The sequence below is a fragment of the Azolla caroliniana genome, unplaced genomic scaffold (genome assembly GCF_043228905.1).
Source record: "Azolla caroliniana isolate FFs.n. ecotype wild unplaced genomic scaffold, voAzoCaro1.0.p SCAF_7, whole genome shotgun sequence".
Taxonomy (NCBI): Eukaryota; Viridiplantae; Streptophyta; class Polypodiopsida; order Salviniales; family Salviniaceae; genus Azolla; species Azolla caroliniana.
In genome coordinates, this window is record NW_028230442.1 from 3,382,639 (window position 1) to 3,398,533 (window position 15,895).

The following is a 15,895-nucleotide window of genomic DNA, read 5'->3' on the forward strand; positions in this document are numbered from 1 at the left end:
TTTAACATATTTACACACATTATATACCCACTTACCTTCCACACATACACACATACCCTTTCTTTGACTTCGCTTACCTTTTCATACTCACACATATACTTAAAATATACAAGCACAAACCTCATTTCAAACAAATTGTATGTATGTATGTATGTACTAATACATACGCATATACATTCACACACCCTTCACTTAGCACCTTTGATTTGAGCTAGAGTGCCCATCAACTCCTGAGTCCCGCCTTTGCTCTCTTGATTGATGACCCATCCAATAACAATTAGAATCATATCGACTATTATGAAACATAGTGTACCCTCCTACATCATTGGTTTTTCTTATTGGTGGTATTTTAAGTAATAACCCCTTAAGCCTCAACATGGCTTTGATATGCTCTTTAGCCTCATTGAACATTTGTACCTTCTTTAGAAACCAATATAGAAGCTTTTTTAAAATGTACACACCGATAAAACTTCTAACCTCCATCTATGATTCACATACCTCCTACATCTCCTAGATTATATTCACCTTTGATGAGTAGGGCATCACGGCCATTTGCACCACAGAACGTGCCCAATCAGTAGAACCTTTGATTGTCTAAATTTAGTATTCTGGTCGGAAAATGTTATGTGCACATCCTTCTGGCCTTTGTAACATTGTTTCCTCCCCAATGTGATCTAATAAAAGAATTTGCATTCCTAATAAATGAATTCATATTTTTCTTCTTCCTAATAAACTCTTTATTGGAATATCATCCAAGAACAACATGGTGTCGCTATCAAGAATACAATGCCTTGGCACCTTGTTCCTGGTATTCATCATAAGCACAATAGAGTTAATAGCCCCATGCAACATCCTCACCAATCCAATCAAAATTTTCATCATGCTTATGTCCTTGCTATCAATGAGCAATTTTAACTAGTCATGCCCTAAGTAGAGATAATCAATCGAGTAAATTTATCTTCCGTTGAAAACTTATTCTTTTCCCTCGTGTATGTTGTATCTTTTAAAGATTCTCTAAGTGTAGAACCCTATGCTTTCTTCCCTCATGAAGAACATCCACACTACAAGAAAAACACATTATATTTATCATGGGATGATCTTTACTACAAAATTCTAGGGATTTAGTTGTTTTGAACCAATTTGCCCATACTCTAATAGTTTGACCTAAATATATGAAGTACGTTTCCCTTACGGCTATCCTTCATGTGTTCATGGTTCTATCAATTTATTAGGAGTTCGATCAACCTTTCCCTACCTTGGATTTTAATCCTAACATTGTCCAATCCATTATATAGGAATTTGGTCTCCATCCAAGATGTTACATTTGGGCAAACTCAAAAAAGTTATATTTGGTTATTTGAATTGCCACTTGAATCTTCCACCCATTACTAATGTCGATGTATTGTATTGTATTGCATGTGTCAAGTATATATTGTATGTATTGTATTGTATTGCATGTGTCAAGTATATATTGTATGTATTGTATTGCATGTTTTGTACGTATTGCGTGTATGTATGTTTGTGTGTCTTATGTGTATGTAGTACCATGTGAGTGTGTGTGTGTGTATGTCCTTGCTTTTGAGGTGGTTGTGATTCCTTGAAATGGGTATGTATGGTCTATTTCGGCGATATTGATCCCCCCCAATATTCATGTGTACCCTTCATAGCAAGGGATCAAATGAAGGAACATTCACAATTGGCTCTCATTTCAACTCAAATCATGGAAGCTTGGGTTTCCTTCACTTGGCAAAAGTAGTTTCATCAACAACATATGTTATTGAGTAGTACCACATCGCAAACTTGTCATATGACATAGCATTCGAAAGACTCGGCGAGAAGATTTGAGGATACCAAGGAACGCTCAAATTGACAATGGGAAAGTAGAAATATGTGTTTTCTTGTGGTAGAGAATCCAAAAAGTTGCGGACATTTAACAAAATATGGTGCATATGAGATCATCTTTTACCAATGCATTAAGATATCTCATGTTTCTACGTAGAAATTGTGCTTTGACGAGTGACATGTTCTCATATTCATACACTAGATTTCTTATTAGCAACTTTATTAACTCAAAGTAGTAGATTGCACCAGTATGCTCAAGCATATGCAAACCAACCATTTGAATTTGGTGGTTTTTAGGTAGTTTGAGCCCGGGGTAATTGGCTTTTGGTTGGGGCATCTCATGTTAGACATATGATGTTAGTCTTTCAATACTTGGGGGTTAACTTATGTGTCCATCAAGATCTTGTGTTTGTACAATATTCTTGTATGCTATATGAGACATTAAATATTGTTACCATTGTAATTAGAAAGTTTGAATTCTAGTTAGTCTTAAGAGATAATTATATACACAATTTACTCTAAATTAGGATAATATTATCCCAATCATTACAATATGCTTGCCATTGGATCTAGATTCCAACTTAAAAAATGAGGCCTCCATTTTCTCTCGACAAAGATATGATTTTTTATTGTCAACAATCATGTATCATGTAGTATTTAAAGCCTAAAATTGGTAGGCACTCCCCTTTATTATTATGTACTAGTAATGTTTATGAGGGAAAATTTACACCTTTTGTCTTTCAATAATATAATATCTAAACAATTACATAAACTTTTTATAAAATTCATATGTCAAGGTGATGGATATAAATTAAAGGACCAATGTTTTGACAACCAAAATGGCCAAAAACTTGCATGAACATGTTGATGGTACTAGTATTGTGTCAAAATATTCATGTGTGCAATATAATGTAATGATTATATTGATGGTGAAAACTTCTCTTCTTTTCGAATTCTATTTTGTATCTTATGATCCACCTGTTGTTCCTAGACACAGAGACAACCAATGTGCAAAATAAGGATATGAAACATGATTTAAAGTGATAGCAAAGTATATTGGAGATAGAAAGTTTTATAATATGTGGCAAAAAACATTTCAAGTTATGTTATTGAAGGAAATTCTTGTAATTATTTCTGCAACTTCGTAAACTTTTCCCCGCAATAGAAATCTCATGTATTTGTGATTAGAAGAAATGTGCTAACAATTTAAACAACTTATCATGAGTGTATGAATATGAGTTGCATTGAATTAACAATACATTGGTTTGTATTTTTGCACTTAAAAGGTTGTGGATGCCCAACTTATATGAAATGCATTCCAAAGGGCTTGTTCCACAAATGACTTAAATAGATAGGGACACATAAGAAATGCATCTCTATTCAAGTAGGAAAGGATGTCATTGTTGCAAATGTTTCTTGACAATCTCACTCACTACTAGAAATATATGTGTAATAGTGTGTGCCTTTGGCAATAGTCGCAACAGAGCTAGTTGTGATATCACTTAGTTTACTTGTAACATAATGGGTGAATGATGAATCTAGTAATAGGGCATTACAAGATGAACTTTTTTTGCCCTTACTCTCAGGGAAGCATTATGAATGAATCTTTTATTCGTTCCAAAGTTCTATTATTAACAACGACAAGACATAGACATGACACATGTGCATTAACATTACACTAGGCAATGCCAAAGAAATGAGAGTATAATGTGTTAAACATGTAGGCCATATGAATAAAAAACTTTACTTCAAATAATATAATAATTCAATATTAAAGAATATCTATCACTTCATAATAAAAATGTGACTACCTTCATTGTAGCAATCCTCAAAAATATTGTCCAGTTGAGCTTGAAGGCTAGTGAGGTTACATGCTCGGGGTAGTCCTAGAGCTCGATCTCTATCGAATTTCTCGATAGGACGGCCACTACCGGTAATTAGAGCACATAGACATGCAGAACTAATAGCATTGAAGGAATCACAACATTCTTGAGATGGTTCATGAGTTGGATCTATACGGTTAGTATATGGGGCACATGAACGAATTTGTACTTCCAACCCTTTACAACGATCCCTTGCACACCATACACAAGCACTATCTAGACAAAACATAAACATAATAATAATATGTGCTCTTAAGCCATACTTATGGTTTTCACTTGCCATTCCTTACAACAAAACGTCGTTACTCTATGACTCTTGATCAAATTTGAAGTGTTGATGTATCTTGTCTCATCTCCTTGTCTATATATATATGTGTGTATATAGCTTTCTTTTCAAGTTGAACAATTGAGTAAAGCCATCACCTCAAAAAAAGGCATGCACTCAATTGGTATGATATTAAAGTCACCTACTACAAGCTCGTCATTGTGTGTGAGCAACATTATGAACACTTGTATCTAATGATGTCCATGTAATCAATTCCCTTTATGTAACTTCCACCCATTGGTCATATGAATTTCGTGGCAATGTGAATTCGAGAAATGACATTTGGAATGCATTCATGCATTGTCTATTGATGATAAGACGAATGATTTGAAACCCATAAAACTACACCTCTTGCTATTATTTTATTGGCATGGAAACAAGCAACACACTCATATATTCAATCAAATATAAAGTTTCATTTGTACACAACTGTAAGCAAATCATCCTCGTCCATATGGTGAACTTGCGAGTGAAGTGGACCCCTCAAACAACCAATATAATCATGCAATGCAAAATGAGAATCAAAGATGAATTCGTTCTAAATAGTTCAATTATGATAAAAATTGCTAACACAACCCACATTTTGCCACACATAATGTTTGATGCTCTAAGCTATGAGCTAAACTCGACACATCAACCATGCATTGATCATTAAGATAAGAGAACAAGCTTGCCTTTATATACATTCCATTTATAATCAACAAGCCATGATCTATTAGTGTGTGATGTATACATGTACATGCATCACTAACAAATAGCTAACGGTAAATCATCTCATCCAAAACATTTGACCTTGATAGATGGCAACTATCTTATTGGTGCATTTTGAACTATACAACCTCGATAGATATATGATTATGGTGACAAATATTAGTATAGTAAATAGGTTGAGAATATAGGTTAACTAAATTTGGTAGAAATATTCACATACTGATTCTGACAAAAAAAATTAGGCTTTCCCTCTATATTAGTATCACATTCATGGATGCCAATCAATAACAAAGTGTTCAACCAATAATCATATTGTTAGAGATTTATTCTTATGTAAGTAATAAATAAGGACAAAGATAAGATAATAAATAGACAGAGAGAGAAAGAAGGGGTGCCGATCCACTTGACCACCTTCGAGCGAAGGGATCTAGACAAAATCAAGCGTTGAACATCATCCCATACCACAATGGCATCGAGTCGTACCTAGTATTAGCACGCGCTCGCCATAAGAGTCCGATCGCCACGAAATCACAGTCTCGATATAGTCAAATAATGTGTCCAACAAGGATAGCTAGGCCTCATATTTAAAGATAGCCCTAAGGACTCCAAGCAAGTTCACATTTAGCCCTTAAGGGTTTGTATCAATCCCTAGGATTAAAAGTAATCCTCCCTTCTTTACACTCTCAATTAACCCTCACACACTTATCCTCATATGTAGAATACTATAGTAAAAACTACCACGAGATAAATATGGTTATAAACTTATACCCATACATATGCCTCACATTCACAAGAAAATCGATAGGTTTTTGTGTTCATCTTAAAGAAACTTGTGAAAGGAAAACCACAAGACACTTGATTGAACATCTAAAAAATGTGACTACTACGATGTGGGTTGTATGGATTAGAAGTTGTAGTTCCCATATCAGTTGTGTTCCATTCAACGGACAACGATTGAAAATTTTGCAACGAAAACGTCCATTCAAGCTATGACGCAAGGATCTCTCTATCTCCCTATGTATAAATAATGTAACTTCTCTAAATTAGGGGACTCTCGATCTTATGGAATCATTTTTTAATTTATAAATCTCTTCTCATCTTAATCATAAACTAGATTCTACAATTTTCTTTTGAAAATAATGGATTTTAGCATGACCTTGTCGATAATGTTTGATAATAGCTCCAAAACCTTAAGGAGGAAACTACAAAAGGACCAAAGGGAAATGTGGGACCAAGTTTTGAACCTACCATGAAACATGTATGCTAGCCACACAAAAGTACCCTTCTTAATGCCACTTTACTTTGGCTAGATCATACATCGTTGCTTACCCTTTCCATGTAAATGTAAGTTTGTATAATATTTGGCGATTAAGGGCTAGTCAGCTATGAATTTAGTGACAATGCACATCCTTAGTGTCATTGGCATTACCAATAGGTATAGGATGCTACATAGCTAGACATCATAATGTAGGATCTTAACACAATTAATTCCAGTTATTATTGGTCTATCAAAGAATAATGACAAGCTTGACAATGTATCCTTCCAACAAATCCCCATCACACACCTTAACCTGCAACACATCCCATTACAACACTGAAGGAATGCTACTTGATCATCGTTGTATGATGAAGGGTGCACTTTCTGCATGAGGTGAGATTACATGAGAGTGGGAAAGGATATGCATGGAGTATCTAACCCCTTATAAACAATCCTACTACAAGGTCATGTGTCCCATATGATACCTTTATTTGCACAACCTTTCTCAATAGATTCAAAAGCCACATATTCTTAGCATGCCCACATGTACTAATGTGCCCAACTGAATCATGTTATGGTTTAGCCTTATTGATATTTTCATTTACCAAAATTATATATGTATTTCTAATATCATGAGTGCTAATCTCATCAAGTGTTTTGCAAAAAAATCATGAATACACTCAAGGAAGTAATACATTCAGCCAAGTCTTGTTACATGTTCTATTTTAGAATGACTCCACGCTACAATAATGCTTCAACATGTAAGTAAACTAACCTATATTACTTGATAGTAAAGTAGGTATTTTCATCTTACCATGAATCAAGCTTGTCAATGTTTGTGCTATTTTAGTTCCAAGGAAACACGCTCGTTACATTCATCATCATAATTCTTTTGAAATTTCATCATATGCCACCCAAAACCATATTTCTTATAAATCAACATATTATAGTTTGTATCATATTTCTACATAGTAACATATGTCAAAGTGAGCTATTCCGATAGTCATTCTTGTTATGTGAGCATTGTAACGTCAAATAAAATGTATTTTGACAAGCATACTTTTTTTTTATGAATAAATGGAAATTTTAAGAACAAAAACTCATCTTGTATGAAACGTTTTGGCATAAATTTGTCATCATCAAGATGGACAATGGTACAATTCCTACACAGTCTCTCATCGTATCAATGTAAGCAATCATCATTTGCATGGGTAAATGCATGAATCGTAACCTATCATGAGATAAACAAAAGATATGTTAGATGAGTTGATGTAAAAATGCATTAATTGAGAGTGAATTCATATCACGGTTACATGTGCATCCATTTGTTATGTTTGGGTGACCACTTATCATTTCTAAAGCATTGTTTTGTTGGTCAATTTCTTAATCTAAACCCTTTATCAACCGTATTCAAGCTCCATTTTGAAATAAAAAGTTCCAACTTTAAATGAAATGCTTCACACATTTTGTAAAATGGGCAAGATTTAACACGTACTAGAGGGTAATCTTACATTGGTTGATATTTGGTTTCTTCCAAATGTATTGCTAAATATTTCTTTTCTCAAATAGGAGAAAGTTGCAAATTGAGGAACATTTATCTAATAGCTTGTGTCTTACTACAAGGAATGTATGTATGTGTGTATGTACGTACATATTCATGCACATAATAGGTTTGTTTCCCTCATAGGAAACAACCATGTTCATCCCTTCATATTTCCTAAGAACGCACTCGATGTTATGAGCTTTTCAAAGCGAAAATTTAGATATAACCTAGCTAGAAATACTAGGACGATGTTATTGGCCACAACACATTGCCCCCATCACGATTCACACCTATCATAATATTGTTCACCTCACAGTCAAAAGCTCATAATCAAAATTTTCATTTGAATTGTAGTGGAAAAATTTCCTAGACACATTGGATATAATGTGTGTGTGTGTGTGTGTGAGGGAGAGAGAGAGAGAGAGTTATATGTTTACTTGGGTCAGTGGTAGTGAGCATGGCATGGCCATTGAAATCACAATTCCAAGAGTTGCGACCATGAAGTTGGTAGTAGATGTTGATGGCGAAGGAGGCATGTGAGATAAGTGTGTTGGGATGATAGCATTTCCCACCTTCTCTAATGGGCCCACAATCCACCTCCCCTTCCCCACATGCATACTCTATGCTTGCTTCGAGCTCCGCATTTGATGTAGAGGCCTTAGCCACACACCATGTCTTCTTCGCACCATGCCCCTTGTTTATTGACGCCCTTGTGTTGTTCCTTGATGACTTGTCATGATGCCATGATGCCACGTGGAAGCCCACATCATAAACTTGGCTCTTATCCGGATGGAATAAGCCAAAATTTCGTTCGGAAGTGGGCCCCGGTTTTTGGTCCTCATTGAATAAAGAGAAGATGTAAGTGTATATCATAGTGTTGGGTTTGGCAGGTGTTCCCACATTGGACATTATGTGTTTAATAAGATTCATGTTGTACTCTTTCGCATTGTCTAAGTTTGCTCCAATTTCATCCTCGTCCCCTCTCGATGGCCATCCGCTTTCTGCGACCACCACCGGGATATTGTCAAAGCCAATGGCTTTCATGGCATAATAAATTGCATCAACCTGATGTATCAATGATGAACAAGCTTTAATCATAATAATCTATCACCTTATTAAACATTATTTTTGGATTTCTCTATCCAAGAACTTGGGGTACCTATAAAATGTTTAGGGAACTCCATGTTCATGCCTAAGGGCACAAAGATATGAATGTGCAATTTGTTGCTTTTAAGATTAATAGATTGTGCATGACATTTTTGTTTAACAATAACTACAAGGTTAGTCAACATTATGATAAACCTTAATATTTTCGAAGTTCTTAAAACTTGGTAAGAAATAAAGGAGTGAAGTTGAAAATCTTTCCTTACTAGTTTGATATTCTTCTTCAAATGGCATAGAAAGGCAAGTCCTGCCCTCCTTTTTACTCTATTATATGCTTATTCTGTATATAACTTGCCCATCTTGATGGCATTCATCTTGCCTCTTTTTGTGCGTGTGCGTGTGCGTGTTTATTTGCTGAATCAAGACCTTACAGTTTGAAACACATTCATGTATATTTGTTCCAAGGCTCTCTAAGGTCACTAATACATGAACGTGACATTAGGAATCATTATATTTGTTAGTAGAGATATGTAAATTGTCGTTTTTTATCAACCGATCCAATCGTGTTTGTTAGTTGCATTAATTTTCTCTTCAAGGATACTTTGGAAACTTCGGAGGGATACTTTGGAGTATGAGGGGGGGATGCATGTTTGGAAAAGCCATCCTTTTTACCAATCTATCAACAAGGGTTCAAATCTCCCTAATTGCGAGAATTTCTCTCTAGGGGTACTTTTGAAACTTACAAAACTTCAGCGGGATCCAAACATTGAAAGTTAACGTAAAAAATTTGAATTTGCTACCGATCATATGGACAATACCTGAGCATCGAAGAGATTGGTGTAAGTGAGGCCAGTGTGAGTATCAACAACACCTTTGTTGGGGCGAAAAAGAGCATAGTCCAACGAGATAAGGTCCGGATTCTCCTTATATGCAAAGTAGGGGTAAGAATTCGACATAAAAGGGGATCGAGAAGCGGCGAGGAATGCCAAGAGACGCTTCATGACGGGCAAGAACTGCGGTTTAAAGCGTGCCGAGGATGGTGGGTAAGAGTTACCTAGGACACCCATGGAGTGGGTTGTGGACACGCACAAGTGTCCGAGGCCTGCCCATTGCAACACTTTCCAAAGATTTTCCATTGCGTCTAGTAGAAGGTTCGTTGAGTTCTCGGCTGTGTTTTCCATGGTGAGGACCTCATTACCGACCACAATGGCCACAATGTTCGTGGACGGGTAAACAGGCCGGATATGGGTGGCCACCCACACGGCCGCACCCGCCACATTGGATGCCAACATGCCAATGTCTTCGTCTGGAACCCCGGCCACTACGCTCAACCCCGTGTTCGCGAATGCTCTTAGCACACCCATGTCGGATGTGTACACTTTCACACTGCCCATCGGGGTGGTTTGCGCCAAAAGTTGGCCCACATCTTCGGGTGGGGGCAGATTGCTTGCCACCATCCCATAATTTACCCCTAAGTTGGCCACTTTCTTCATTGTCCCCTTAAATGCTTCTTCTACACACACAATCAAGCCTTTAATGTCATCTCACGCAAGTATAACTACATATGCATACATGTATAAAAATAAACACAAACACAAACACATACATAGATCATTAATGAAATCTCTCATGTTTCCCCACCATTGATTCCAAACTAGGAGGTAACACTACAAGATTTTGCATGCATGATGTCGAAGTGAAGCATGCCCGATTATGTGCAATGTAACTAACTAGATTATGATCCACCACATGATGCCCAACCTTGTGCAATGTAATGGAAAGTGACTCTTATACCACAGGAAACAATATGCCGAATGGCATAACGCAATGTGCTTTATCTAGGCATGTGAATGTGTTACCTGCAAGGTCTCATAAATCGAGCATTGTAAAGGGGGAAACATGGAAAAACTCTAAAAGTCCTCCTTACACGACCATATTATGTTTTCTATATATGCGATACATATAAACTTATGTTTGTCGGTAATTAACGTTCGAAATTTACATAAACTTGCCTGATTTAGATGGCCTCGACCATGATATTATTAATCCAAGTGAAAACACCACAAATAAAACAAAGTTGGCATATGTTTTGTGCATCCTCTTTGACAGCATTTGCTCTTTGTTGCTTCAATACCTCTCTCATAGGCATCCACCTCCTCCATACCACCTTTAATAACATTAGCATTGCATCTTTTTAATACATTCCTAACCCTACTTCCCAAGAAATACCACCTTCTCTATCTTCCTCTCTTACTTTTCCTAAAATACCCCAAGTTATTCCATCTCACAAAGTTGGGAAGCTTCTTGTTTGATTGCTTATTCAATAATTACCCTTCTTGTTCTTGATCAGAACTTCCCCAATCATTACTCTCTTATTTATCCTCCTCCCTCTAAGCAAAGTTTTGCCCTTGATCTTTTTGCCTCAAAAGCAAATTTTAAATCTAGTAACTTGTTCGTTTAAGACACATCTTGCATTTAAATCTATGTGGTGTTCACATGTAGAATCATTCACTTTCAATCGCAAAGCGTCGAAAATGGCAAACCTATTTTGTAATTTGTTGTATAAATGTGCCTTCTTTAAGGTCTCCTTTCTTTCTTTTTCAAAAAAAAACTACTTCCATTAGTTAAGCAATGTACAAAGGATCATTTACAACTGATATTTTACACGACATCTTGCATGTCAAAGGAAAATAATAAGTGTAGATGAAACACCAAAATAATAAACAACTCCAAAGCACCACATCATTCGATGTGTATAGCATTACTCGGACGCATATTCTCCACGTGAGCCTCATACAAAACAGAATTCAGCATGGATGTCCTCCATTCACTCCTCATGGCAACACCCATATTCAAGGTCTCCTTCTTATTGGTATCACGATTCACAACCAACCACTCCATTCACTAAGGTTGGAACCTTGATAAATGGGTGTCTAATAATGTGGCTCACCTACTAGCGTTTGTCCCCAATACCAAAACAAAAGAAGGTGCATGACAACTTGACAAAATTCCTTATGCCATTTGGTTTTATCAGCGATATGTACATCTATACTACAAGTAGCCTATGCAAACATTTGCGTAGATGAAACCTCAACAAAGATAACATTTTCATAAGATAGATCCATAATTACGCCATAATGATGATAAAAAAACAAGATTCACTATTTTTTACACACAAGGATTTTTCATTATATTTATCAATAGAGTTGACTAGTACTGATCATGTGGATCCATCATTGAAAATAACCAAATAACGATAAAGTTGAGTTTGAATTCCTTATGGTTTGAAGATAAAATGGAAATATGCTATTTATAATCTCAATAAGACCGTGCATTGTTGGACTCTAGATAATTGAATTTCTTTATAAGTGGGAGAATAAATCTGTCAACCATGAGTGAGTTTTGAGTTAAATACACCATATGTTGCTAGAACAAAGCATTGATCAATCGGCGGGAATTCACATACAAATTAATAGATTGCTAGCTATGAAAATGCATACATGCTAAGCCGGAAAGGCAATAGGAATGTTGGCAACTATAATACTTTTGGTGACTAGAGTCTGGAAAAAAGAAAAGGTTGTGACTATTATCTACATGGAACAACTAGGGGTGGGATGAAGTGGAGGTGAGAATGAGGATGGAAGTGGTTGTGAAAGAAGCATGTCATGGAGAGAGAGAGAGAGAGAGGGTGGTAGGTTAATGGGGAATGTTTTAGGCAAAAAACTTTAAGAGTCTAGGGAATGAAATTTTGTGTGAAATGTGGGGTACAATTGGTGGGTGGTCAAGGATGCGAGCAATGGTCTCAAAGAGAGTGGTGTCATGTCTTTGAAGAGATAGACGATGACACTATACCAACTTGACAATGGTCCCCACGACCCTTTTTCTTCTGTGTTCTTATGTTTGTTCGTGCAAGAGCACTCAAATTTTGGGAATATATATCACGTAATTTTTGCTCAGGTTTCTCTTTACGGAAGTTGTCACTAGACATTGTTTTTTTTCTTTTTCTTTTTCTTTTTTTGTCTTGGTTTATCTTGGGCTATGGCCATCTAAAGGTTAGACGGTTCATGATTTTATTTTTTAGACGTCATTCTTTTTCTTCGAATGCGTAAATAGTGAGGAGCGCAGTTTCAAACTCATCTAACATAAGTGATGTGGTTGGACACTCACAATCTAAGACATCATCTACTTCTTCTTCTTTTGTGCACATGTTTAACCACGTCTATATTTTCATTAACCTATAGGCCTTGACCTGGAAACCAATGTCTTTCAATATTTCACTAGTGGTTGAGATGTGGCGAGTGTTCTTTACCATCTATCTCTCAGTCATTCATACATGGCCCTTGTTTGAGCCATTGGTGTGATTTGACATTGGTCATAATTTGACCTTAAAGAAGGTCACTCCGTGGCATCCAAACTCACTCCTTGCATAAAATTATGACGTAAAACTGAGGGAATCCAAACTCGCTCTTGCCATCAATTTGGCCCAACCATAAACTCTATTGTGTTGATAAACACATCGTTACACTAGGATATGCAATAGTCTCGCTTTGTGTAGTGTGCACACAATGGTATATGATGCTAATGGTGGTACACACATATGTGTGTGATGGTTTTCCCCCCAGTTTGTACTAACCCATGTACATTGGTTCAAATCTCACTCTATGCACTTAATGCTTTATTAAATGCCTTATGAAATGTCGGTATTTGTTTGACAATCGAATGGGTTCCAAAACTCATTATATGCCCTACATTACTAGATGGGTTTGTGGGTTGTATGGTTTTGATCGCACAACCTTCGATTCTCTTTCCAACAATCTTGTCGATGGGTTCAAATCTCACTATATGGGCTAAGTTACTAGATGCCACTTCCCAAATCTAGGACTTCATCGAACAACTTTACTACTCTCTTGGCACGCAATATATGTATGTTTCTCTATCATGCCCACAACACAATGTTACACTAACAAAAATGTGTAGGAATATATTCTCTCTCTCTCAATTATTATATTCTCTCTCACACATATTTGATCATTTTTTTATTAGTTATAACTTATTAATATAAATATGGAGAATCACTATGCCGATGCAATTTTTGTCCCTTCATTTAATCATCATCTCTTAAATTCTATTTAACAAAAATAGATCAATGGTTTCTCTTTAAGTATCTATGATCATAAAAACCCTCATCACTCACAAATTTTATGTATGGTGATTAATTAGCAACTAGGTACTCTCTCATTATAGTTTACAAAAATCAATAGCAACTAAGTACTCTCTCATTATAGTTTACCAAAATTAATAGCAACTAAGTACTCTCTCATTATAGTTTACAAAAAAGGATGATGGAGGGGATGCAACTAAGTACTCTCTCATTATAGTTTACCAAAATTAATTAGCAACTAAGTACTCTCTCATTATAGTTTACCAAAATTAATTAGCAACTAAGTACTCTCTCATTATAGCTTACCAAAATTAATTAGCAACTAAGTACTCTCTCATTATAGCTTACAAAAAAAGGATGATGGAGGGGATGCAACTAAGTATTCTCTAATTATAGTTTACAAAAAAATGATGATGGAGAGGATGCAGGATGAGCAAGTAGAGGAGGATGATATATTACTTGTAAAAGACCAAGAAGAGCCTCTACTAAATGTAGTAGAAGAAGAAGAGTTCATTTCTAGACCAAAGAAAAGGGTTGGGAGACCCCCTAAAGAATGGAGTTCCATCCTTCTTCCGAAAGAAGTAACCTCCACATTTGGAAGGAAAGCCTCCCAATTTGGGAGCAAGAAGAAGAGGAAGAAGTTCAAAACCCCTAATCATGACAATATGACCATAATTCCCTCACTCCACAAGCCTTCCTCTTTGGGTAACATTTCTACACCTCCCATTATATGTTCCCCTACCTTGGGCCAACTAGTTCATGGTGTCATCGATGGATCTTTTGATGCCGGCTTCCTAGTTAGCCTTAAAATGGGGAACTCTGATGTCCTCTACCATGGTGTCATCTTCAGACCTGGCATGTCCATCCCTCTTTCCAACGACACGGACATTGCCAAGAATGTGAAATGGCACCAACAAAGACCACGACCTGATGGAATACCTTCAACCATTCCATCGTTGACAACCGGAGAATATATCTTGACCCCACATCCTCATAACTCCACTATGAGATCTATTATGGATTATGGCCTTCCTCCCACCCTTTTGAATTCCCTTGCTCATACACAACCTCTAGGAGTATCAATGTCGCAAGAACAATCGCCACATGCAACCAATGTCCATGGCAACTCTCGAATTGATGGACACCTTGGTGTGATTCATACCACTAGTCCATTACCCTATAACGAACCATTCAACCCTCAAAATGTTATTAGATCGCATCATCATCATGGAGATGTGAACGTTAGCCCATATGTTGATGCATCGAATTCTGCCCCCCATATAAATATTCATGTACCACCAACTAGAGAATACTATAACACTCAATATATTGGAAATCAAATGGGAACAACAAACTCTCAATTTGGATGCACCCCTTCCCAAGGTGCTCTATAGAGTAAGATTTTCAACACCTCAACTTACATAAAGGAAACTAGGCACCTGACAATGTGAAGAGGCACATTTTTCTTTTTCGTCTTAGGAATCATACAGTTGCTCCTTGATTTATAAATATCATAAGCCTATACTATAGTGATGAGTGAATGTAACTTTTTGAGTAATTTGTTCATCAAATTACATTGAATCACACGAGTGTAATTTACTATTGACTATTGTGCATCCATGCAATTCACCTCCAACTTTCTCATTAAATTCCACAAGAATGGAAATTTCATGATGATCTAAAAATGATCATATATGTCATGACACATTATCAATAGAAACTATATTATTTGAGAAAAAAGAAATAGTTGGGGCTATATTGTAATGCCTTTCTTTGGTATTGGAGAGATCGCATCAATTAGATTGGATGCATTATCCTTTATTACGTCTGTCTCTTACCAATAGGCCATGAGAGTGAGGTGTACCAACTTGCCATCAACAACTCAATGGCCATATATAAATATGTAATTATTGTCTACAGTAAACCAATTTCAATCTATGAGAAGTGGTCTAGCCCAACCAATCAAGTGAACCTAGGCCAAGTGTTGTCGAAACCCATTTGAGTTTGTCTGCTCAAGGCATTTTGGTAAAAATATTGTAATGATGATATATGAAGATGTTGGACCCTA

General features: G+C 36.3%; 2 protein-coding genes across 2 annotated transcripts; one reads left to right on the forward strand and one right to left on the reverse strand.

The window, feature by feature from the left end:
- Positions 1 to 6,927: 6,927 nt before the first annotated feature.
- On the reverse strand, positions 6,928 to 10,817 carry LOC147861573 (glucan endo-1,3-beta-D-glucosidase-like). Its single transcript, XM_087321969.1, has 4 exons — positions 10,679 to 10,817; positions 9,485 to 10,179; positions 8,000 to 8,627; positions 6,928 to 7,250 (listed from the first exon to the last, which is right to left on the reverse strand). Exons 1-4 carry the CDS (start codon positions 10,776 to 10,778, stop codon positions 7,219 to 7,221), a joined length of 1,455 nt encoding a protein of 484 aa, XP_087178095.1. The 5' UTR covers positions 10,779 to 10,817; the 3' UTR covers positions 6,928 to 7,218.
- Positions 10,818 to 14,197: 3,380 nt separating this feature from the next.
- Positions 14,198 to 15,402, forward strand: LOC147861574 (uncharacterized). Its single transcript, XM_087322788.1, has one exon. It carries the CDS (start codon positions 14,235 to 14,237, stop codon positions 15,219 to 15,221), a length of 987 nt encoding a protein of 328 aa, XP_087178914.1. The 5' UTR covers positions 14,198 to 14,234; the 3' UTR covers positions 15,222 to 15,402.
- The last annotated feature ends 493 nt before the right edge of the window (positions 15,403 to 15,895 follow it).

What these genes read in the sequence shown, in the direction of transcription:
- LOC147861573 (XM_087321969.1), bottom strand. Translation starts at nt 10,778, where the DNA reads ATGCTGTCAAAGAGGATGCACAAAACATATGCCAACTTTGTTTTATTT. An exon ending in CCAATCTCTTCGATGCTCAG is followed by an intron (nt 8,628 to 9,484) that starts GTATTGTCCATA and finishes TTGATACATCAG; the next exon opens with GTTGATGCAATTTATTATGC. An exon ending in GCTCACTACCACTGACCCAA is followed by an intron (nt 7,251 to 7,999) that starts GTAAACATATAA and finishes ATCTCATGATAG; the next exon opens with GTTACGATTCATGCATTTAC.
- LOC147861574 (XM_087322788.1), top strand. Translation starts at nt 14,235, where the DNA reads ATGATGATGGAGAGGATGCAGGATGAGCAAGTAGAGGAGGATGATATA.